Source organism: Urocampus carinirostris, chromosome 3 (genome assembly GCF_059441175.1).
Source record: "Urocampus carinirostris isolate Australia breed hairy pipefish chromosome 3, RoL_Ucar_1.0, whole genome shotgun sequence".
Classification (NCBI taxonomy): Eukaryota; Metazoa; Chordata; class Actinopteri; order Syngnathiformes; family Syngnathidae; genus Urocampus; species Urocampus carinirostris.
Window position 1 is genome coordinate 25,046,051 of NC_142351.1, and position 25,327 is coordinate 25,071,377.

Below are 25,327 nucleotides of genomic sequence, written 5' to 3' on the forward strand. Positions count from 1 at the left end.
GAATTGTACCCATGACCACAGAGCGGTTCTGCGGACACGCTCACCACTCAGCCGCCGTGTCGCCCCGAGTGCGACCTGTTACATCCAAAAAAGCACACCCAGAGTTTGAGTTATTCTTTTGAAAAAAATGCACGTTACAAGATAATGGTTAAAGGGACTGGCTTCTTGGTCTTAACAATGGTCTAATGAAAAGTAGTGCATTCACATGACCTATATTTATTTATTAATTATAATTATTATTACTATTCTTCTTCTTCTTACTGTTATTATTATTATTATTGATTCTTTTTCCTATTATGATTATTATGATTAGTAGTACTATTATTTGACGTGTCTTCTGTATTGTATTACTTACTGAACCACACTGAAAACGAAATTTATCACCATGTTCTGCGTTGTTTTACTGAGCCTTTACGATGCCAAAGGCACACATCTAGACACGCACCCACGCACACTCTTCCCATTTTCAGTGACTCCCCCGGACGCAAACCCCATAACCTCCAATGGGCGTCTGATAGACAGTAACCCCCTCCCCCCTTCACCCCCCCCCCCCCCCCCTCCTCTCTATCTCTCTCCCTCCTCCCCTCTTAGCAAAAAAAAAGGATTGGTCTTGCCTGAGCATCATTTCCATTACGGAGGCAACAGAAACTGTCCACGTTGGCTTTGCTTTTTGGTGTTGTTGCATCTTGTTGTTTTTTTTTTCTGGTAAAAAAAATACAGCTGTAATTTGGATTTTATCATCCCCCTCATATTTTAAAATAGAAAAAAAGTAAAGGAGCCCACACTTGTTGCGGGTGCGCTCAGGTAAGGCGGACGAGCGTCTGGTTAAGGCGCACGAGCGTCTGGTGCGCACTTCATATGGCACACAAGAAGCGCTCCTTCCTTTAGTGCGCAGCATGGAGCCGCACGCCGGATAAACAACACCAGCCTTTGCTCTCTGATCCTCAAACGCTTTTTTAATCTTAATTTTTGTGAAAGGGACTTTTGCAAGGTGGCTACCATGCTGGCTTTGGACAAGATTTTAGACTCGCGCGCAGCCCGGATTCGCAGTTGTAACTCTCGGGGAGTCGCATCCAAATCTCCACAAAATCCAAGAGCTGCTTCCAGGATTTACTGTGCTTGTGTTTTGCTACTGCTGCTAGTCACCCCGCAAGTGGATTCGTCATGGTGGTGAGTCAACAGAAACACTTAGTTGGCATAAGATGTGTAAAAATGATTATTTGTAGGCTTTTGTTTCCACATTTAAGACCAAAGTTCCTGTTCTCTATGTTAAGGAATGATATCTTTTATTTTTAGTCATCTCTAAGGAGCACAAATAGAAACAGCTGTCATTACTAAACACTGCTGAATGTATATTAATAATCAATCCATGTTTTGCCCATGAATAAAAAAACCTTGCTTTTTTTAACACGTTATTATGGTTTCAGTTCATTTAAACAAACAAAGTCCTGGCAGTGTGTCAAAACACCTATGTCAAAAGAAATGCATTTTGCAATGTGAATAAATTTCACTTTGTCAGTTTGCCACAATAAGAGAACAATCAATTGATTTTTATGACAGTCATTACAACTTGTGCAACTCAAAACTAACAGGCATAAGACAAGGCAAAGCAGTTATTAATTACTGAATTTTTGTATGTTGCCAGAATATAAATTTACATTCCAGGTTTGAGTGTGTCCAATTAAACACTTATGTTGAAATAGAATTTAAGTAGTTCTATGTCTTTGTGCCTATAGGTCAAAAGCATCTCAAATCTTCTAGTGTATTCTTGGAAGGATTTTTCCCATGGATTTTGTAGCTTATTCCCTGCATCTTTTTGCATCTTTGAAACAATTACTTATCAGATCTACCATGATTTTAAGAAAAAAACAACAACAAATAAACAAACAGGTTGTCAGGTCAAGTGAAAGGCAAACTTCGACGCGCTGGGCATGCCGACACAAGGTAGTGTCTTTCCACCAACAAGACTCAAACTTGGTTCGAATTATTATTATACATTTTCAGTCATAACCTCAATTAATCGAGCGATGTCAACCTTAACCTCTAGGGAACTTTCAACTTTGTGTCGACAATTCCTTGTCCAAAACGAGAACACAGAAAATCAACTGCAACTGAAGCGAGCATGCGTTGTTAAACATTATGCTTATATTAGTATTAGAATGGAAACTTTATTCAGAGAGATTCTTCTATCTCATAAGTAGATGGCAGTGCTTCCGATAGATTTGTGTACGTTTATTTTCAACATTTGTGATTCTCCAATCACATGCTATTTTTACAAGAATCACCTGTGTTACAAAAGCAATCATATATTTGGTAAATACAGAAGTCACTTATGTATTTGATTTTTTTAAATGGATAAAACAACTAAATATGCACAGTCTGAAATCTACTATGAGGGGCATTGACCATTATTTAGTGCCGCCTAGTGGTTAAAAAAAACTTTCGTTCATTAAAAAAGCCCATGCTGATTTAAAAAATCATCTAAAACACATGAACTATCATATAAGCTTGCATTTTTGGGGGAAAAATATTTGTGGATTGAGATTTTTTTATGTATTTGATACAACACGACACAATTGTCTGCCATCTTGCTGCTAAAGGTACCCAGAAAACCCCCCGAAAACCTCACAAAAGACAAATCATGCAGTTTGGTCAATTGCAGTAGCCTTAGTTGGTTTTCTTCCTTCAGTGTATTTAGAAAATACAATTGTAATAGTTGTAATAGTTGTATTTTTGCTTATTATGTAAATTAATATTGTTTTTTTGAGAAATTATATATTTTTTCCTACCTTTAGGAGGCTCTAAATAATACACAATGTCCCTTTAACTATGCACGTGTGGAGAAAGGTGCGTGCAGTTTCCTTTTTCTAACATAGATGGAAGTAGCAATTCGAATTTCTATTTTTTTTACAGGATTAACTCTGAGTATTGAATTCAATTTACTGTCAGTAGTAAAAAGGTAACAAAATTGGTTAAAAATATTATTTGATTATTTGTTTTTACCGTTTCACTATCTCAATGTCCACAGTGCTTAAACTTGGCAACATATCTAATTTTAATGGCAATGTTCTGATTATTTTTTTGATCTCTTTGCTAACTACTGTTAGGGTTAGGGTTAGGGTTAGGGTTAGAGTTAGGGTTAGAGGGTTAATGATAGAGGGTTAAAGGGTTAAGGTTAGAGAGTTATGGTTATGGTTACGGTTATGATTAGGGTTATGGTTAGGGTTATAGTTTTGGGGTTAGGGTTAGGGTTAAGGGTTAGGTTTATGGGTTAGAGTTAGAGCATTAGAAGATTAGGGTTTGAGGGTTTAGCTGGTTAGGGTTGGGGTCGGTTGACGCTCCACATAAGGAGAAAAGACATCTATGGATTTTGAACTTGCAAGGAGAGCAGGAGAGGACAGATCCTTCAGATAATAAATTCCAACCTGTTCTAAAAGGTCCTCCCCCGAGCCTCTTTCTTTTCATTATATCTCCTAGGTTGAAAAAAGCAGTCCTAAAAATTCTGGGAATCAAAGAACAAAAAAAATATTTTGTGATATCGACAATGATGTAGACAGCGTATTATAGTCAAAATAATAAATAGCAATAAATCATCAAAATAATGAACTGGCCTTCTATGAAATCTCTTTTGTAGGTGTCCAATATTAATAACAGAATACATTTATCAAACAACATTATAATGGCCTGGTGTTGCTTGTGCTTGGTTGTTGGGGCTTTGGTTTGTTGAAAAAGCAGCCACTTGCAAGCGTTCAAGAGCCGCATGCAGCTTCAGAGCTGTGCAAAAATAAAAGTTAAAATGAGCAAAAAAGTTCTGCTCGTGGAACACAAAAATGTATCGTAAATTAATTAAAAATCAGCAAAATGATGTGCAGGATTTTTACTTTATTTGATTTGTTTCATTGTATTTTGCAGTTCAATCTTAAACAACTTCATCAAACAAAATAAACTTTGAAAATATTTCCCTGAACCTCCTCATGAGTGATTATCCATTATCTGCACCGCTTATCCTCAGTAGGGTCGCGGGGGTGCTGGAGCCCATCCCAGCTATCTTCGGGCATTGGGCAGGTGACATTCTAAACCAGTTGCCAGCCAGTCTCAGGGCACACAGGGACAGACAATTCTCGCACACATTTACACCTGGGGACAATTTGGACCGGCCAATTAACCTAACATGCGTGTTTTTGGAATGTGGGAGGAAACCGGAGTGCCAGGAGGAAACCCACGCAAGCACGGAGAGAATACATTTCTGCAGCACAGTAGTCAAGGTCTCACGGCACCCGTATCCCGGCACACTGAAAATGTTAAATCTTTTTCAACATAACCAGCTCTTCAACAATACCTAGATGATGACCAAAAGCCTTGACTTTTAAACTATGATCCAAGCTGGTTTTAGACCACTTTAGTTCTTAGTTCCTATTAATGTAATGTAGACACATGTACGGTGTTTAACGTTGATATATTAGTGAATCTGTCATCCATATGAGCCAAGACGCCATAAGAACAAAACAGAAGACCTTAGAGCTCCCAATATTTCCCTGCATCTTCGCGTGTCTTCCTTCCATCATCCACCATGAAGCATACAAGCCTGCTGTTTTAGGTGTGCGGATTGTGATTTACAGCCCAATAAACTCAAGTCCTCTTGACTCTCAAGAGAGAAAGAGGAGAAATTAAGGATGAGTTGCTGCTTGGCTTTGATGAGCACTCTCTTGGTTTTCCTCTGGTCTAATCCCTCTCTTGGGGGGTTTAGAGCCCCGGCTCTCCATTCCCTCTCTCGTAAAATGACCACACAGCCACGCAGCTCGCGACGCCTCCTCAATGACCCATCGAGGCGCTGGCCGCTCCTATGCGCACACACAAACACACGTGTATCACTTTCAAGCATTACCGTGGAAAAGCTGGCAGCGGTGTTTCATGTCTGTTTTATGAAGTTTGTGCAGAAGATTCGACAGAGAGCGTGGGAGAGACGTGAGTGAAAAGAAAATGAGAGTTAAAGGGGATCTCAAACGGACAGGGTTATCCAAGGCCCCTTGTCTTGATTTGCGACGGTGTGGTTTCGACTGTCTCATTTGGAGACATTTAAACACACGGCTAGGTGAAGAGAGGTTAAGTGTGTATTTATTTGCACGCAAGAGTAAATGGTTTCCTTCTCTCTGCTATACACAAACCTTAAACTATTGGGTGTTGTAAACTCAATGAGTCAAAGAGGAATTTTTGGCCTAGCCTTGAGCAGGAGGGGGCAAACATTTTGAATCACGGGCCACATGGTTAAGAAATTTGGCTGGAAAATGAACGATTTGATTTTTTTTTCTATTGATGCGGTGTCTTGAATCCAATACCTCGGGCATACGAGAGGGAAAAAACCTAAAATTTTTGCATTTGCATTTATGAATAAATATACATGCTTGAATAAACTCTTCTTTTTTAATCTTTTTCGGGTTTTGGGTTGGCCTGTATTAGAAGCAGCCATTTTCTTACTTTCACCATTTTCATGCTAAACTAACAAATCGAAGAAAAACAAACCTGTGGGGACAAGCGTGACGTCACTCTCCAGGACACCCCCAAACCACCATTCTAATGTGTTCCACCTGGAACAGCTGCGCTAAAAGTAAGGTAGGAGAAGATTGGTGCGGAGAAAAATAAATCACAAGGGCTCTTTCAACAGTATTAATATTAATGATAGAAATAATACTTCCCTGTAATAGAGAAAACCTTTAACTTTCAACTTTCTTAATGACACCTGGAAATGGAAATTGCATCAAATTTGTTTTCAACACTCAGAATTAAATAAATTAATTAGGTCCCTCTTTTTAAGCACTAATCTTGCATTGAAAAACTCAAAATGAAATTGGGGTAGCTCAGTTATTTTTCTCCAAATTTGATAAATATATTCATAAAACAAATAATAATAATAATAATAATAATTTCCTTGTATTGTCATTCTGTGTAACAATGTACACAGAACGAAATGTCAATTGCACCTGACCCGTTGTAGCGAGCCGATGCAGCCGCAGCCAACAGAGGGCGCCGCCGACCACTTTTTAAGTCTTAGGAATGACTCGGCCGGGGCGCGAACCACCGACCTCCCAGTCTCAAAGCGGGCGCCTTACCATCTAGGCTACTGAGAACCCGAGATTAAAAAATTGTAAATGCAGAAAAATGAAGACAGCTTTTTGAATGTTGGCCTTGAGCACACTACACATTAATACTTAATGAATGCTCCATTTCATGTGTCTTATTAGTAGTACTTTTTTACAATTTTATATGTATCCTATATATTCTTTATTTTTACCATTTTCATTTGGTGGGCTTGATAAAAAAGCCTGCTGGCCGTAGTATGCCCACCTCTGACATAGAGGCTGTCCATTATTGTTACAATTACTGGGTATATTGAATACATTTAACTGCAATGTTGTTTATGTGTTTAAATGGCTCTCATAGAGCATTAAAACAAAAACACACCGCTAACCATGATTAAATTAAAATCCCTAAGTGTAATTGGTATAAAATGCTAATGCGACTTTTCAGCCCATTGTGATAGTATTGGCTCCAAGAAACATCAACAATGTCTGGAAAAGGACTCGCATTACTTTCTCAACTGCAACTACATCAGAACTCATGCAAATTTAAAGGAACAGTGTGTATTTTTTAATGTTCAGGTTGTAAATCAATAATTTAAAAAATGATTCAATAATAACCAAAAATACCTGAACTACCGCGTAAACATGCATTTTTAAACATAACTCCATGTCAAGAATTTGACATTTATTCTATATTATGTAATCTTTACCTAAAGGTACCTAACATACTGTATTTTCTGGACTGTCACTCTACATTATAAATCGCACAAGCCCAAAAATGCATGATTAAAAAGGAAAAAAACAAATGTAAGTTGCACCTGGAATATAAGTCGCATTTTCGTGGGTTAGATTGATTTGATAAAATCCAACACCAAAAACATTTAAGATATAGGAAATTTAAGATATAAATAAAATAGATAACAACAGGCTGGATAATGTAAGATACAGCCTACTAACGTTACCTGATTGACATGCCTGGTAATGTCAGTAACGACGTAGCATAACAAGTGTTACTCAGATAACTCTAGCATTAGGAGCATGCTTACCAAACTATCATTTTCATTCCCATTAATTGAATCCAAATAAGTGTTCATCCTCTGTATCAATTTTAAACAACTCCCCTAACGTGGGAGGTCGATGATGCACCATCTTCCTACTTCCGCTTCTATATTGCTTACAACAGACTCATCATCATTTCCGCTTCTTGCTAACTCCAAAATTTCTTTCTGATGATTGATTACTGTTTTCGGCTGAATATTTTAGTTTTTGGAGTTTATAATATGCAGAATATTTTTTTTTCTGTGCCATTTTTGTTCAGTTCTTCTCAGTTGTTTCTATAAATTACTTGTGTTGTCTATGTGCTTTTCTCCACTCGTTTTTGTTGTTGTACAACACTATACAGCAACATCCACTGGTCAAATTATACTCATTGTACTTTAAAAGGTCCCAGATTCTATTACAGTGGCCTACTCCCCCGCAACCCTTCATGATGATATTTGTTTGAAAACTAAAGTTTTAAAACTGTTTAAAAAAGATTGTTGTCCAAACATTTAGCATGGTATACATGGTAGTGAAAGTGTGTCTGGAAAAAAATATTATTCTTTTTTTGTTTTAAAATCGCTTCAAATCTCCCCTAAGAGTAATTCTAAAATTGAGACGTATTCCACCCAGCCCTAGTTTCAACCACAACCATTACAGTCAATTTCTGTTGGTTAATGTCAACTAGGAGATCCTAGGCTTCAAAATATTTACTTCTACTCAAGGTTGAAATTGAGTATATTACAAACATATAAACTATATTATCAAACCAAGAGAATTACTATGCTTTGCAATGGATTCATAACAATACACACATTTAAATGAAAAAAAAAAAACAATCTTTCAACTTTGTGCTCATACACAATGTAAAACAGCTTTTTAGAAACAAACTGTGGCATCAAGCACAATATGCTAATTGACTGATCTTTGGGTTATTTATCCATCCATCCATTATCTGCACCCCGTATCCTAGGTAGGGTCGCGGGGGTGCTGGAGCCCATCCCAGTTATCATTGGGCAGTGGGCAGGGGACACCTTAAACTGGCACAGACAATCATTCACTCGCTCATTCACACCTAGGGACAATTTGGACCGGCCAGTTAACCTGACATGCATATTTTTGGAATGTGGGAGGAAGTGCCTGAGGAATTTTTAATCCCATGACCTCAGGCCTGTGCCGCGCACACGCTGTCATGCTGCCCAGGTTATTTATCCTTTGTGAAAAATAACTGATATTCCTGCATCTTACTGAGTAACTAAATTGTAAAAATCGTCTTCATTTCTATCTGCATGTCTTATTCACCCTGCAGATTTTTGGGAAAAAATGTTGCAAGGACAGAATAACAACATTTGTCTTTTTTTTCATTTGGAAAGAGGATTCAAGGTACACGTATTTTCAGGTAAAAGAATGCTCAAGGAATAAAATAAATAACTACACAAGCAACAGCATGTGTCAAATCCTGTATTTCTGAAACAACTAAGAGAAACCACAAATTGAAGAGGAACCAATCAAGCATTAAAGGGAACATTATTATTTGAAGTTGTTTTTGTTTTTAGAAACATTTGTGGTTTCAAATACACAATCTATTCATTCAATACATTTGAGAAGTAGATTTAGTTTCTTTATTTGGGTTGCGGCTTATAATTAGGTAGGATGGTGGGTCCTGAAGTCAGAACTGATTTAAATGAATACATCACCGTTTTGTTTTACTCAACAGGTACATTGGTGCACTGGGTGCCCGAGTGATCTGCGACAACATCCCAGCCTTAGTGAACAAGCAGCGGCAACTGTGTCAGCGCCACCCAGACATCATGCAGGCCATTGGCGAAGGTACGAAGGAATGGATCAAAGAGTGCCAACACCAGTTCAAACACCATCGCTGGAACTGCAGCACACTTGAACGCGATCCTACTGTGTTCGGACGGGTTTTGCTGAGAAGTAAGTCTATATTGACCTTAATAAATTTCCTGGTATAGTGGTACCAACTGATTTTTAAAGGTAATCCCAAATTACTACCCCTATTCGGTGTAGCCAGATTCTAAAATGTAATAACTGATGTGTAACAGGGACCATACAATTAAATTACAAAGGGAATCTGTGGTTATGGAAAGCTATACTGTTTGTTAGTATGTTGTATTTACAAAATCGACCCCGCTAACAACAGTTAGTGGCGTCAATTCCTAACCCAACATGAGGGTATATAAAATGTGAGGAAATAGTACATGTTTGTTGCCTTTTATTATTATCCATTTCCCAAGATAATACATTTTAAAGACAACCTGTCTTGTCTTTTGACATTTTGAGCTGTGTCATCATCAGGATTACACTAGCAACCCAGTCCTCATATTATTTTACGTGTTCATTTGTTGAAAGCAAAGTTTTGGTAGTTTTTGTGGAGAATGCCCAGGCGTTTTGTCGGCGAATGTAGTAATGGTGCGGCTCACGTTGTTGGTCTTTTTCGCTGGATAAAAGACGAAAATTGTTGTGAGAAAATTGACTAATATCGTGAACATGCGAGGGATGGACACAGAAAATCCTATTTGACTATTTGCGACAACACTGTCACCAGACGCTTGTGGAAACTTGATGCCTTCACATCACAAAAAAAGAGCTTTGTGCAAAAGTGAATCACCAGTACGCTAAAGACTGAAAAACGCAGTTCGGGCTTTTCAAAAAAATATGACTTGACTTGACAATGAGACAAAGTTTACGTGATATTTTTTGTGCAAAATCTATGTTTTACAACGGTAAAAATATTCATTCTGTCGATCTTTAATATGGTTCGTTCCCAACGGTGCGTTACTGACTGTCAAGCAAACTGCTTCATAACAAAAACTGAAAGTTATATAACGAAAAATGGAAAATTGTATCAACGAAAAAGGGATAGAAATATGTAACGTGTCAAGAAATGGAACAGGATCAGGACCCAAATGCGTGACGTTGCTCACACAAGCATTTTATTTTACGGGAAATGGGGAGTCATGCACGTTAGGCAGCAGTCTGGCGTGGAATGAGAGGAAGCCAGAGGCTGACGAGATTGATACCAATTGCCCGAGCAGATATCACATGGATGGGGTTGATACCGGACAGGACGGGACGGACAGGATTGATATCAAAACAGGATATCGAAAATAAACAGGACAAACTAGACGGGAACGAAACTGGAAACCGATATTAAACAGGACAAAATAAACGGAAACAATACCGGACAGGAAATACCAACAGGAAACAGGACCGAGTCAAAACCCGGTCTTGCGGGGCCGAAGTTCGTTGACGGACTGACAAAGGAAGAGTGAGCGCACTGAGCTTAAAAAGACGGAAAGCCAATCTGTCAACGAGCCGCAGCTGGCGCCACACGGGCGGGGCCAATTGGGCGCCATGGCAACCGTGACATAATTATATCGCACACTATCTTAGAAGAAGGGCCTTTAAACACGACCTGTGTTCAGGAAACGATCAGTTCTCTCATTTTTATCGCAAATGTCAAGTTCGCCCTCATTACTCCTCTCAAACACTGGTTCGAATTGATACAACTGGTTATATAATTCTATGACACTATGATTGTTTCTTTCTCTAGATATATCTGTCAGGGACATTCTTTCATCATGATTGGCCATTAAATTGAGGGCAGAAAAATGTTGCTATCTGTTTCGGAGCTCGCCTCACGTGTTGTGTTATTGGGATTTGCATTTTGAAATTGTTGTATTACTTCAATGATGTCACAGCTCTATGACAAACAAGCCAGATTTTGAGACGAACTTTCTCAAGACCCGTGACGCATGGAATATTGTGCAACGTATTTGCATAATTGTGGGGGGAACACTAAGTGTTTTGTGCCTCATTGAAAAAAAAAGACATTTCTGTTTGGGAATACCTTTGAGGATACAATTTGAAACCTTACATAGGGAAGATTGTAAACCTGCTTCATGATTTATTGGCCAAACATTCTGTTTAAATTTTAGCATAAAATATCGCGGGGGAGACGTTTGTAAATTTCACATATATCTACTTTCATTTATATTTTAAAGGGTTAAGTGCAGGGTGTGGGGATGGGTGTAGACCCGGTCCTTTAGGGGCCGCATGCCATGCATGTTTTTGTAATTTTTCTGCTTCAACTCAGATGATAAAAATTATCAGTTCATTTAAAAGTTTTGCAAGAGCTTGATACTGATCCTGATCAGGGTTGGATTGGGCCCCTTATTCTGAAGTTTTATACCCAAAGCCAGCCCACTTTGCTATGAAGAAGGAATTTGAATGAATGGAGCTCTTATGATGCATTTTTAATGGAAAGAAATTCAGGTATATGTTGATAAATAATCACAAAGCACTTTACCAAGTAAAAGTATATAATGTTTCTGATATAGATGTAAAGTGTATTTACCTATGTACACTATCAGTAATGTGAAATCAAAAATGCATTTGCCATCCAAACAGATTGTTAGGCTTTACACTAAACTCTTATGAAGTAGCTTCACTACACACATTTTAAGTACACTACTTAAAACATCAAACTCTTCCAAAGCAAAGCACTGGTTTCTGTAACTTTGTTGATGACAATTTCATTGTCTGTGGGCATGAGGATTTCCTTTTTAGAGTACATCAGCATTAAGGCTTTTAAAAGCTCTCGAGACAGGTAGCTTCTAAGCCTAGTTTTCACACATTTAAAAGCAGGGAAGCTCCGTTCACATGCAACTTGATACTAGAGAGGGTCAACACGAATTCATATGCCAGCCCAATGACATGGTCGGTATCTGTGAGGACCTTCTACTGCAGGGGTGGCTAACCTGGTTCTGGAGAGCCGCACGTCCTGCGTGTTTTGGAGGTTTCTCTGCTCCAACACAGGTGACGTAAATGTTCAGTTTGTTAGCAGGCTTTGTGAGAGCTTGATAATGATCGAGGTGACTGGAATCACCTGTAATGAAGCAGAGTAACTCCAAACACATGCAGGACATGTGGCTCTCGAGGACCGGGTTGGTCACCCCTGTTCTACAGTTAAAGGACCTCTTTTTTCTTTTGTTTTGCTTCTTTTCCTTTTTCTTTTTTTGTTTCTTCCCCTCCCCAAGCATTTTTCCTCTTTTTCTAATCTTTGTCCTGCTTTTCCTTCCTTCTTTTTCAATTTCCTTGTAATATTTTGATTCTTTTAGCATTGAACTTATTTTTTCTTATGTTTTTATTGTTTCTCATTTTTTCTCTAGTTTTGCTTTAATTTTTTTTTTCTTCTGTTGTTTTTTTTTTCATTGTCTTTATTTTATTTATTTTTTGGTTTATTCGTCTCCCAAAAGTAATTTTGGTGCGTAAGGTTACACCATATTTTTAATATATGAATAAAAGCAACAAAAATAACCTGAAGAAGCTTTTGGGATCTTGTTTTAGTGAGCTGAGACAAAAATGTCGCGTCTCGAAATAGAGACGGAATTCCCATCTCTAGGAGATTTTTTGAATAACTGCTAAATTCTGCAAACACGCAGCACAACACACAGATGACAGTCAAAAAGTGCAAGAGGAATGAAATGAATGATAACGGTCCTTCTTTTAACACGTTTCTATTCTTCTCTTTTCCCGACTTTTTCGCCTCCAACTAGCATTTTTCTGCCCTCGGCCGAACCTCATCATTCGCGCTGTGTTCATTTTACCGCTACAGTAAGGAAGAATGGTAGTGGGCCAAACCGACTTGAAATTTTGATGGGAGAATTCCCCCATATGGTAAAACTCATTTCACCTGCTACGCTGGGGTTGAGCAGAATATGACCAAATAGCTGGCTAGAAAATGAATGAACAAGTAAGGTTAGATGCAAGTGACAGATACAGTAATTATTTTTCATCCAACCAGCCCAAACTCCACCTTGACATGAGCCTGGCCTTCAGCAAATCTCCTGATTAGCCTCTCCGGCATTGATCCTGGTGATTTGAATTATGTATATTGGAGGCAAAAAACTCCAAAAACATGCTGAATATGTGGCTTGTCCACCACCGATATAGTGGCAATGTCACTGATGATCGTATCACACCTCTAATTGCATGATTCCCCTATACTGGAAGCATTGATTCAGTAAAATTGTGGAATCAGTAATGAGAAATACAGTTAATGTTGGAATATAAATCTACAACAGTATACCATAAGCCACAGATACAGTTGCATACTTAGGTCCTGTAATGTGATACTTCGTGCCAGTAAGAATGCTATAGTTTTTACACTATTGAATTTGGCATTGTATTCAGTGTAGAGTACATTTAGCAGCAGTTCAGGATAACATTTTGAAAAACTCATTTGTTGGGGAAAAGAAAAGACAGTTCTTGATGTAATCATAGGATTTCTACTTCCGGATCGACAAAATTTGGATTGTACACTTTAAGGTCAAACAAAGCATACTTGTAGGAGATACAAATGTACTGCAATAGATACGAAGATACAGACTGTGTGTGTGGTGGAGAGGGATAAACAGTATTGAAAATGTAAATATTTAAAGAGATATTCATTGTCAGACAAACAGCGTTAGTTTGAACGATGAACAGCAAATGCCCTCCTTCAGCCTCCCACACAAACACCCCCAAGTCACCCACCGCTCTCAGCCACCCTGCCTTCCCCTCTCTCACCGATGAAGCAAGATATCTCAGTCAATGCAGCATCAACAGGTTGGATAAGAGACTATTCTTGGCTCTTATTCCTTCTTTTCATTTAATATCAACAACGTAAAACGGTTAGGATACAGACCTGCATTTTTTTAAAACACACATATTTCTAGGCTTATTCACATGATGATATTTTCCAAGAGATAGCCTAAGTCCTAAAAAACGCAAGGGGAATGGTCACATCATGCAGTGTTACTGAAACCTTGGCGCACATATGTCAAATTCAAGGCCAGAGGGCCACATCTGTCTCCTGAGAAGATTTTATTCGGCCTCTGGATGATCTCAATTCATTATTGTATCGTTCACCAGGAATCATATTTGTTTTCAGTGCACATTACTTCTCTTTTATGAAATTGTTGTTTGGTTTTAAAAGATGTTTACACTTATTTGATTGTATTTCCATCCAATTATTTTTAAGGTAAAATTCAGTTTAGTGAATGATGGAAAAGTGCTATTAAAATGTTTTTTGAGGTGTGTTATTTGAAGTTTCCTTAAAAAGTTTTAAGTAACATATTTTCTTTATTAAGTCAGTATTAACAATGCCCAAATTCAAATAGTTCTTCTATTTTCTTTGCATTGCACCTCTCTGCTTAGATTTTTGAAAGCTGTTTCGGTCTGTGGAATACATTAAATGTAAATGGTCTGCATCTATATAGCGCTTTTCAAGTCAATGAAGACCTCTCAAAGTACTTTACAATGTGCTACACACTTACCCATTCACACACACACTCACACACCGATATCAGCGTCAGCCATGCAAGGCTTCTTATCTGGGGCATTAGGGATTCAAAGACACTTCGACATATAACACGGAGCCGAGAATTGAACCTTCAACCTCTGGATTCCAAGACAAGCGCTACACCCCTTGAGCTACTGCCGCCCCACATTAGGGGCCGGTCACACAGACATTTACCGCTGAATCACGGCCAGAAATTTCTGCCTTTGAGGCGGACGCTATTGGACGCATTGAGTTCGCCATTCAGACGAGATACAGCGGTGCTTAACACGAGGTCGGAAATTCGCGCGCGGGTGGCAGCGCGAAATAGTTTTGCGCTGCTCAATTCTTCAGAGCGCGGGTACACAGCCTTTCACGAGCGTATTGAGGCTGAACCACGGCCAGAAATTTCTGGCCGTGAAGCAGATGCTGTTGGGCGCTGTTGGACGTTTTGAGACCGCCATATAGACGAGATAGAGCAGTGCTTTACTCGCGGTCGGAAATTTTCACGTGGTTGGCCGCGTTCAAAACTTTTGAGCCGCTCAAAAGTTTGAGCACGTGTTAAACCGCGTGCCGCACACGTGGTCAACACGAAGTAATGACGTGGAAATGACGCGGAACGACGTGCTCTGGCCGCGGCCAGGGCGTGGTTACACATGGGTAGGACGGGAAATTTCAGCGGGTAATCGTGGGTGGAGCATGGTAATAGCATGTTCTGCGCCTGTATCGCGGTGTTATTACGTGAAATTAGCGTGTTACGCCTGTGACAGTCAAACGCCTTTCTCCGCGTATATACAGCGCGATTTGCCGAGCACACGTCATTTGTGCTCGTGACGTCAAGGGGATGAACATGGATCCCCGTCAGCGTAGTGACCTTGTCTTAATCCATTTTTATTTCTTGACATTTCTTTTCAAGATAATAAAATAAAAATGATGCCATAGCTTGAAATCTTGATCTTCACTGGACTGTGTCTTGAGCGGTTATGATTTCTACAGCCCGGTGTTGTGCCCAAATCCGACTCCTGTGCAGATTCCTCCCCCCCTCGCGCGAACGCGCATTCTGCTATTCTGCTGCGCTTCCAACAAAAGCGATCGTATTCTATATAAAACGCTTATTAAAACAATAAAGCGAGCTAATTATAACAATTGGGAGATCCTAGTCTATATAACGCGTTTATTTAAACAATAAAGCGCGATCGTATTCTACAAATTGCGTTTGTTAACGCGGATGCAAAAGTCACCAATGTCAATGTACGCTTCCCACAAAAGCATACGCAGCAGAATGCGCGTTCACGCGAGGGGGTGGGGGGGATGTGTTGCGTAGGAGTCGGATTTGGGCACAACACCGGCTCGGGAGCTTTTATACCCGTGGTCCACACGAGAAAATGACACAGAAATGACGCGATGAGGAAGCGGAACAGTCGCCGGCGTGTTTTGCGGGCATACCACCGATGAATAGCGGGTTGGCCAATTTTGCGCATTTTCCATCGCGGGCAACCACGGGCAAAAAAAAACGCAAAATTTTAGCCGTGATTCAGCCGCAAATGTCTGTGTGACCGGCCCCTTAGGTAGGAGTAATGGGGGAAGGGGGGTTGGGTGAAGAGTAACTTCATGCTTGTCACCGTGTTCATTTGTCTTTCTATTTTTTAGTGTGGCATGAAAAGGGTGAAAGTAAGAAGAGGTCTAAGAAAGGCGCGTATTTGCACGCGCATCATGGACAAGCTGACTAAGGCTGTCATCATGACTTTAAGCCAGGAGATGGCAACAAGGAGTTAAAAAGTTCAAAATTTTGCACAGGTCCTTTTAAGTAATTTTAGCCCACTTTTGTCAAAAATCTAAAATATAGGCTATTAATGGGGCCTGAATAATACAGGCTACTTTCATTTCATGTCTATGTTAGGGGGATCTTTTATAAAGGAAAGTTATGTTTTATGCCTATTAAAAATAAAGGATCACTGACAGCCATCAAAACATTGCTTTATGTAGCTAATCATCCATCCATCCATTACCTGCACCGCTTATCCCCAGTAGGGTCCCGGGGGTGCTGGAGCCCATCCCAGCTATTTTTAGGCAGGGGGCAGGGGACACCCTGACTGGATGCCAACCTGTCGCAGTACACACAGAGACAGACAACTTACTCGCTCATCTACACCTCGGAACAGTTTTACACCGGCCAATTGACCTAAAATGCATGTCTTTGGAAACTGGAGTGCGTGGAGAAAACCCACACAAACACGGGGAGAACATGCAAACTCCACACTGGAAAGCTGGTCGCTGGATTTCATCCCATGACCTCAGAACTGTGCCGCGGACGTGCTAACCACTCAGCCGCCGTGCTTCCCCCATTTTTCAAACATTTAACATTAAATCAGTCTGGCCTTCGGCTAGTTGTTTATTCTTTTATTCAGTCCTTCCATTCATTTGAATTTGACACCCATGCCCTAGAGTAAGTGTAAGATTTACTGAAACCCATGTAAAGCGTGAATTTTTCCGAATGTTAGTTGCTGTACAGGTCCTTGGTTGCAGTTTGCTAAATGTTTGCTTTACATTTTCCTAAAGTTAAAATAATTTTTCTTACCCCAAAGTTTCTGTTGTTTCATTTTGAATATTTTCAAAAAAAGTTAATATTTGGCCAATGTTTGGCAAACAATCAAGCGATTTCTAATAACATGTGTACTCTGGGTTTTAAATGAATGTTATTACTAGTCTAATGTCAATTTTGCACTTTTTTCTATTTTCCTTCCAGGCAGCCGAGAAGCTGCGTTCGTGTACGCCATCTCCTCGGCCGGGGTGGTGTATGCGCTTACTCGTGCCTGCAGCCAAGGGGATCTTAAGATGTGCAACTGTGATCCACAGAAACATGGTCGCGACAAAGATGAAAGGGGAGATTTTGACTGGGGGGGATGCAGTGACCATATCAACTATGGGATCAGGTTTGCCAAAGCCTTCATTGACGCCAAAGAGAGGACGGTCCGTGATGCTCGGGCGCTCATGAACCTGCACAACAACCGATGTGGAAGAACTGTGAGTCTGTTTACTGTGTAGGATATTTGTATTTACTTGATCTATTTGGTTTATTCGTTACATGTTCCACTGTTTTTCCTGGAAGACCGTTAATTTAGTGAATTTAAAAGTCAAGTAAAACACAATGTGTGTATTTATATCCATACTGCATAAAAACAAACTCATGCCCTGCGGGCTAAATGTGGCCCGCCACATCTATTTATATGGCCCGTAAGACAATGTTGATTGAAGATCAGAAGAAAAAGTATCATCAAACGATGAGTTGCAGTTTTAAATCTGTACACTAAATGTCGCCAAAATTAGTCAACAATCCCAAAGCTGTATTTGCTGACTCTTTTTGATCAACCAGAGAACATTCATTACACCCTTCTTGCTGTTATTGTATTTAGAATAAAAGTCACAGAGACGCTTTATAGGCAATACGAAAAATGCAAAGTAAAAATAAAACCTGGGTTTCTTTGCAGAAGTTGAGGTGTTGCTTCCGCTCCTTTCTATAATAGATATAAAATCTAACAGCTAAAGTTCCTAAATTTAGATTAACAGTTTAATAAAAAAATGAAAAGCAGAAAGTCTTTTAAAACATTACATCAATCATTTAAATTTGTGTTTTGGTTTTATTTTTGTCATTTTCACTTTCACGGTCCTGATTGAAATAAACAGTCGTGGAAGTGAAATAAATAGTTATCCTTTTCTCCTTTTATAAATACACAGTCGATTAACATTACAAGAAGTTAAATCTTAGTGAAGAAAAAAATTTTGAAGAAAAAAAGGACAATAATTGTTTAAAATCAAATCTGACATCCCTGGATCATGATTTAATTGTGAGCCTCTGAAAAGACCCCTACCCCTCCAGCTAGGAAACACTTTTGATGTTATTAATTCACGAGTATGGCACTATGTAAGAATGTCTGTACCATGTAGCCCTAAAGCTAAGATGACAGCCTTTGCTTTATACATTTAGGCAGTGAAACGCTTCATGAAGCTGGAGTGCAAATGTCACGGTGTGAGTGGATCTTGCACTCTGCGGACGTGCTGGATGGCCATGTCGGACTTCAGGAAAACTGGAGATTACTTAAGGAGAAAATACAACGGGGCCATCGAAGTGACAATGAACCAAGATGGGACGGGGTTCGCCGTCGCGAATAAAGCTTTTCGAAAGGCCACCAAAAATGACCTTGTCTACTTTGAAAACTCGCCCAATTATTGTCTGCCGGACAAATCAACAGGTAATCTGCCTAACCCCGTTGATAGATGGGACCTGTCTCTGTACGTGTGTGAGTTAATGTCTTTGTTTGTGTGTGGATGTCAATCATGGCAGGCAGATAACACAGTTGGTCTCCTGTGTGATATCTTTGTCAGTGCAAGCTAATATCCTAGTAGCCTTGGGGGACATAGACATTCGGGGACCATCTGACCTCTGTCAGTCTTTACCAACACAAACATGCACCTACACTCAACAGTGGTTTGAGCCTTTGCCGCCGCATCCTATTGAAACACACCCAACTGCTTATAATGGTCTGTGTTCTGCAGTTTTGGGCGCATTACTCAAAAATGTAGTTAGTTAACGTTACTAGTTATTCAATTTCAAAAGTAATTGTGCTACCCCTGAGATTGCTGACACCCAAAAGTAGAGTGTTACTCTGAAAGTAACCATCAAATGACAAATTATCGTATATACTTTCATTGAAGCCGACCATCTAAAACTGCATAAAAATAGCCACATAATAAATTAAATAGAAGACAACGTGTACACCAACCTGTGGAAGTGGTGAAGTCTTCATATTTGTTGAGTGATCTTGTGAGCTTGCAAAGGAACACTTAGCTGGAACACTCCATATCAATTTTGTCTATAGGCTTCAAAACAAAAGGTTTCCTCCTCCTTTGCTGAGCGCTACCCAATACTTTTTTTTTTCAAGCATGGAGTATTGCAAAAATGATTTAACAAAAAGAGGGCAAAACTCAGAACACGTTTACCATTAATTACATTAGCCCCATTGATTTCCCGTTGGTTTTTTGTTCCTGTGTAAGACGCCCCCCTCAGCAAGCATACCATTCACTACTGATGACACACAACCAAACTTGTACCTTTAAGCTTACCCCCTGATTTTAGTATCTTATTTTACTAGTTGTAAATACAGCTTAGATGTGAGTATATATGGTAGGGAGAATATCAGTAGGAAGAAATAATTGTACTCTGTGCTTGAGACAGTGCTACCATGGCTCTATTGAGTTGTACTTTGTAGGGCCATATAAATACGGCAACTCCACTTGACTAATATGATTAGCGTTGTTATCCTGGTGGACTAAGGTGTCATTAATCCGTACAGGACAGGGGGTTAACGGGTAACGATTAGATGGCGTTGGGATTCAAGAGCTGTTTTTATTTAGTAGCAGAGTGATGCACCAAGTTGTGACATATTTTTGTTACAATTTCTTGTTCGCAATGCGTTACAATACTTAATTTGGAGAAAGGTAAATGCATTCCAGGAACGCTTTACTCCTAACATTGGTAATAGGTCCATTCATGAAAGCAATGCTCAAGCAATTTTTAGGGATCGAAACAGCCATCTGTTTTTTCCTTCAATCTCTGTTGATTGGTCCCGCATCCCCCACTATTCTCACCTTCCCAGTGGAATTCACAGCCTAGGGACACAAGAAGCTAATTTGAAAAAAGTTGCTTCTTTTTGTTGGCCACAGTCTCTCTCGCTCTTTCTGTCTGAACTAAGCATAGCCGGAGGGCAGAGTGGGCCTCAGAGTGTGAGAGCCTGTCTGTCTGTCACGCTCCAGTGTCCATTTGACCGTCACACAGACACACACATTCACATACAAGCACACACAACGTGTCTTCAAAGGGCGCAGTGGCTTGGGAAAGGCAGTGTAACTATAGGCTACTCTACCAACACTGCATAGTTGTCTATGTGTCTCTGTTGTTCTATGGGCAGTGTGTTGTGATAGGTAGCAATTCAAACAGCGGCACTAATCTCTGTGTGGATGACATTCAGACACCTCACACACACACAAACCCATCGAGTCAATGTATGATGTATGTTTATGCCATAAGGTTTTTTTTTTATTCAAGTTTTAATTCCATACATTAATTATGTACCCTGTTTGACATTCTTTTCCGTACGATGGTTTAGTTAGAGTCCCAGTCGGCACCAATCCCTCTAGGGTCATTTTCAATCATGAGTACAATAATTTTAAAGAAAGTGTCTCCCTTCATTCTCATTGAGTTTAGCAGACAAAGAGGTGTGCAGTTTTTAGAATAATGCAAACAAAGAGTAACATATTCTCAACAATATAAGGTTCACACCCCTAAAAAAATAGTCATGTTTCCATATATTTTTCAAACAAGGCACACCAGATTATAAAGCGCATGCAATTAAGACTACAGTAAGAGCTACCATGTTTATTGGTATGGAACAGGGGTGACGAACAAGTTTGACACAAAGAGCCAAAATGTTTAACTGTGGGAGTCAAAGAGCCACACCACGCACTGACCGGCATTAGACGTAACCTACGCAGATGATTGGCAATCAGTTATGTGTCCGGAGCAATACAAAAACAACAAATCTGACATATGAATTTAAAAATATTATTTATTATTTGTTATTAACTCTGATGGTTTCAAATGTGTTTTAAGAGGGGTAAAAAATAAACATGAAACGAGGCAAAGAGCCACAGTATATAGAAAATATGATGAGGCAAAGAACCGCATTCTTATTGGCTCTAGAGCCGCATGTTCGCCATCCCTGGTATAGAACCATTGGGCTCTTTATACACTCACATCATAAAAACCCGTGATAGTCAAAAATTGCTGAGGAGTATTTGTGTCCTTTAACAACCTCTGAAGGAAAATCGGCGTACACATTTTATTCCATTACAAGGAGGGGGGTTATAGTCATAGTGTATCAGCAGTTTTTATTTGCATGACTATTTTTAGATGAACAAAAAAGAGTCTCTAAATTTGTGAATTTGAGGTCTAAAACTCTTGTTGCAAAATCCCATTTAATATAGAAATAAGACCTATTAAGTGGACTCCTTTAAGAATCAAGCCTGCACCGTGGAATAGTAAAACAGCAGGTATACTTTATATAACCTTGACACCTTTACTAAGGACCGACTGACATTATTTCTACCCTTAATTTTCAAATCTTCTTGTCATATTAGTTAAAAGATTTATGTGGATTAACTACTAGACCAGGTGTCAGGAACCTTTTTGACCCAAAGAGCTGTTTGAGCAAAATATATTGATTTTTTTGGGGTAGGGGGATAGAGAGAGAGCCAGACAATATACTTTCTGTCAAAATTCGGCAAAACCGCCAAATCGGCTATCCAGACAAAAGCTTATTTTTCTGCACATTTTATTCCTCTGTGTTACGTTAGATGATTTGATAAAATTCATGAAATAAAAATAATGCCAGAGCCTGTGTCCCGTAGCAACAAATATAGCACTTTAAACATGTCACTTTCCCACAGTTACTTTAGATAATTGAGGCTCACTTTGACCTTCATTTATTTTTGTAAATAATGGTTCCAAAAGAAGGTGCAAGCAGAGTTCTTTTGTAAATATGCCACAAAAAACTGCATTCATAAAACGGAGTCTTTATCTATGTATTTCCCTTCAGCGCAGTGAACGAGTGTGAGAGAGTGGAGGGTGTGTGATTAGCTCAGCCCACTCTTACCGCTTACCCAATCAAATTGTTCTGTGTGCATGGCTGGTATTTTGGGATAATTACAGTTTGTTCTGTGGGTTTCTATTATAAAGTGTCTAAAATACATTAGTTAAAACTGTTGGTGTGACACCTTGACTGTAAACTGCAGGTACGACTGTACCTTTTATCTACTGGACCAGACAGTCTGCATTATCAGAGTAGCATGGCTATGCACGTACCAAACTTTACACTTAGCTTATCAGAATTGCAATGCTACAGAGGAAATTTGTGCAAGTAGTATTTTATCGCTGAGCCATATACTCGTAAAAAGAGCCATATATGGCATGCGAGGCGTAGCTTCCTGACCCCTGTGCCAGACCAAGAATACCATATCTACTATTTTTTAATCAAACTATTTGAATATTCTCCAGGTTCCATTGGCACAGCTGGACGATTGTGCAATAAGACCTCACACACCCCAGATGGATGTGAGGTCATGTGTTGCGGGAGAGGCTACGACACCACGAGAGTTGAACAATTCACTCAGTGCGAGTGCAAATTTGAGTGGTGCTGTTCCGTGGAGTGCAAGGTCTGCAAGCAAAGTGTGGATGTGCACACATGCAAGGCACCCAAGCAAGCTGAATGGCTGGACAAGACTTGAGAGCACACCACGATCTAATAAAGGAGCCCCACCCCTTCCCCTTTTGCAGGGTTTCCTGCTGAAAAAGGAATTCTGGGAAAGTGTGTCTAAAAATGCTCTGCATCTCTGCCAGCCACCCCCCACCAACCTGGCTCCATTTTTGGTTCATCATTGCATTGCTTATGTACCTGTATCTGTCACAGCGGTGGAATTAAATGCCTGAATGTTCGTCGGTATAAATAAACACCCACTAGCCTTTGTTGTTCAACAGAGGATGAACAGACAGAAAATATCTAGGGTGCAGATGGATTTAACTAAAAGATTCATTCCATTGGATTTTTTTTTTCATTTGTCTGGTGTTTTAGTTTAAAAATGGTTTGCTACTTAAACTAAAGGATACATTTTCTCATTGATGGAGCCTTTGAACCAGTATTATAACAACTTCATATACTCACATATTTTTCTTTTTTTTTATGGACAGAGAAGTATTTTTTTTAACCCAAGAAAGAACTGTTTTCATTAGGCTATGTGCACTTTGACCAGTGGACATTGAAGCTAAAGATATTCAAAAGAAATCTTTTGCCAAAGACTGAAGGAGAACATGAAGATTTTAATTGTAGACAGTAACGGGACAGATGAGTCATTGAATGCAATACTGTATTGGATTTTTTAAAATGATTTATTTAAATATTATCGATTGTTGGTTGATTTTAATGTTTGGGATGCAATGACACTATGATTGACACAAAAGCAGCACTCTTATTAGAGAACAGCTGTTTAGTCTGTCCCACAAAAGCCACAAATCTCAGAAACAATAACAAATGCTGAGCTTGTTTGCATAACTTTGAGTCCTAAAAGGCCTTATTCAAGAACAGGTGTTCCAATGAAATACATAATATGTGTTATTAAGACACTAGAATCATGTGTAGTTCTTCGTTTGGAGTTAGGAAATGAAAGTAGACTTTGCTGAGCCTACTAATTGGGAGGGTGTGAGAGGAAGGGGTGGTTTATGTAGGGGGTGATTTGTTTTAAAATTGAGGTTAGATGATGTTTAGAAAATATTTCTGTTAAATTGACCCTCTAAAAATATTGGTGTCCTCTAAGAGCCAATTTATTTAACAATGCAAATATATGTACCACAGCTCATTCAAAATTGAAAAAAGGTCTTTTGGTTGGGGATGTGATTGTAATTGTGTTTTTTTTTTAATTCAAATGTCTCCATTTTGGACACATGAAGGTTAGTTTTGCTGTGCCCCTTCTTCATTCTGCTCTCTAGCTTTTTGTGACCAGCAACAAAGAGCCCAAAAGATGCACAAATGCAGTCACAAAGACTTATTTGTAGGCAATTAAAGCAGCGCGTCCCATATAAATCAAAGGTACAGACATGTTAGTAAAAATCCATTCTATATCTTCGGTGGCCTCAACCCAACCCTCACTATTAGAAAAGGCAGGCGGTTCCCTGTCTAATGACAAGATGGCTGCAATTACTCGGGGTTGTTGATAGCTAGCATTTGGATATGGCCAGGTCACAGAGGCTCTAGTGTGGCTTCCTTGCTGGGGCCATGTTTAATCAAAGACTTCTTGGCCAGCTTCTCTTAGAATATTTTCTAACAATCTTCTCTGTCTCAGTCCCTTGTGTTTTTCATATTTTCATTCCAGGTAAATCTTCTTTGTATTATTATTATTATTATTATTTTATTATTTTATTACTATTATTTTTATCCTTATTATTAAGTACTCAAAATTGGGTTTCAGCAGTGTGTGGTGTTATGGGAAATGACCCTTTGCCAAATAATTGCCTTCCTCTCAAATAGGTATTGGCTATCAATGCAGAACCCACATATCTATTGGACAAAAAGGCAAGGCAATTTAAATTAAAAACAGTTCTGTTGGACTGGATAGCTCATCCTCAATTTTCTTATGCAGGCAACACAACTTCATTGTATATTCCATGCAACTCTAACTGCACTATTCAAAAACTACTGAGGGAGCACTATAACTTCCTCAAAATGGTGAGAATTTGCAAAAGGACAATAGAAACTGATGGAACGGGTTGGGAGGCAGATGTGGATAGGGTTCCCTAAAGACCCTGTGGTCATGTTTATCGGAAGATCCTAATCTTGGGGAAAAGAAACTTGTTCTGCACAATTCATCATCATTACCAGGCTCACCTGCCAGGTCTCTACCCAGACAACTCCTCCCACCTCAAGTTCCCAATGGGTGCCTGCTTTAAATGCCACCCTGTCTTGGAGGGATTCTTAACAGCAAGCCCACCAAGAGTAATCCAATGACCTTCATCTGGGTGTGGTCCTTTGCAATGCGATATGTTTTGTATTCACATGCACATACATGCAGCAAGCCTGGAGCAATGCGCATTACCTCTTGAGTACCAATCTACCTATTATCAAAAGCTATTAAATGTCTATTTATCAACTAACCGATGACTGACCTACCTACCAATCTCCCTCCCTCCTTATCTATCTATCTATCTATCTATCTATCTATCTATCTATCTATCTATCTATCTATCTATCTATCTATCTATCTA

The 25,327-nt window shown here is 39.3% G+C and overlaps 1 protein-coding gene across 1 annotated transcript; it reads left to right on the plus strand.

Moving 5' to 3' along the window:
* Positions 1-649: 649 nt before the first annotated feature.
* LOC148369268 (protein Wnt-2b-A-like) lies at positions 650-25,290 on the plus strand. Its single transcript, XM_088331214.1, has 5 exons — positions 650-1,170; positions 8,833-9,053; positions 17,207-17,484; positions 18,446-18,710; positions 22,571-25,290. Exons 1-5 carry the CDS (start codon positions 1,001-1,003, stop codon positions 22,798-22,800), a joined length of 1,164 nt encoding a protein of 387 aa, XP_088187340.1. The 5' UTR covers positions 650-1,000; the 3' UTR covers positions 22,801-25,290.
* Positions 25,291-25,327: the final 37 nt, after the last annotated feature.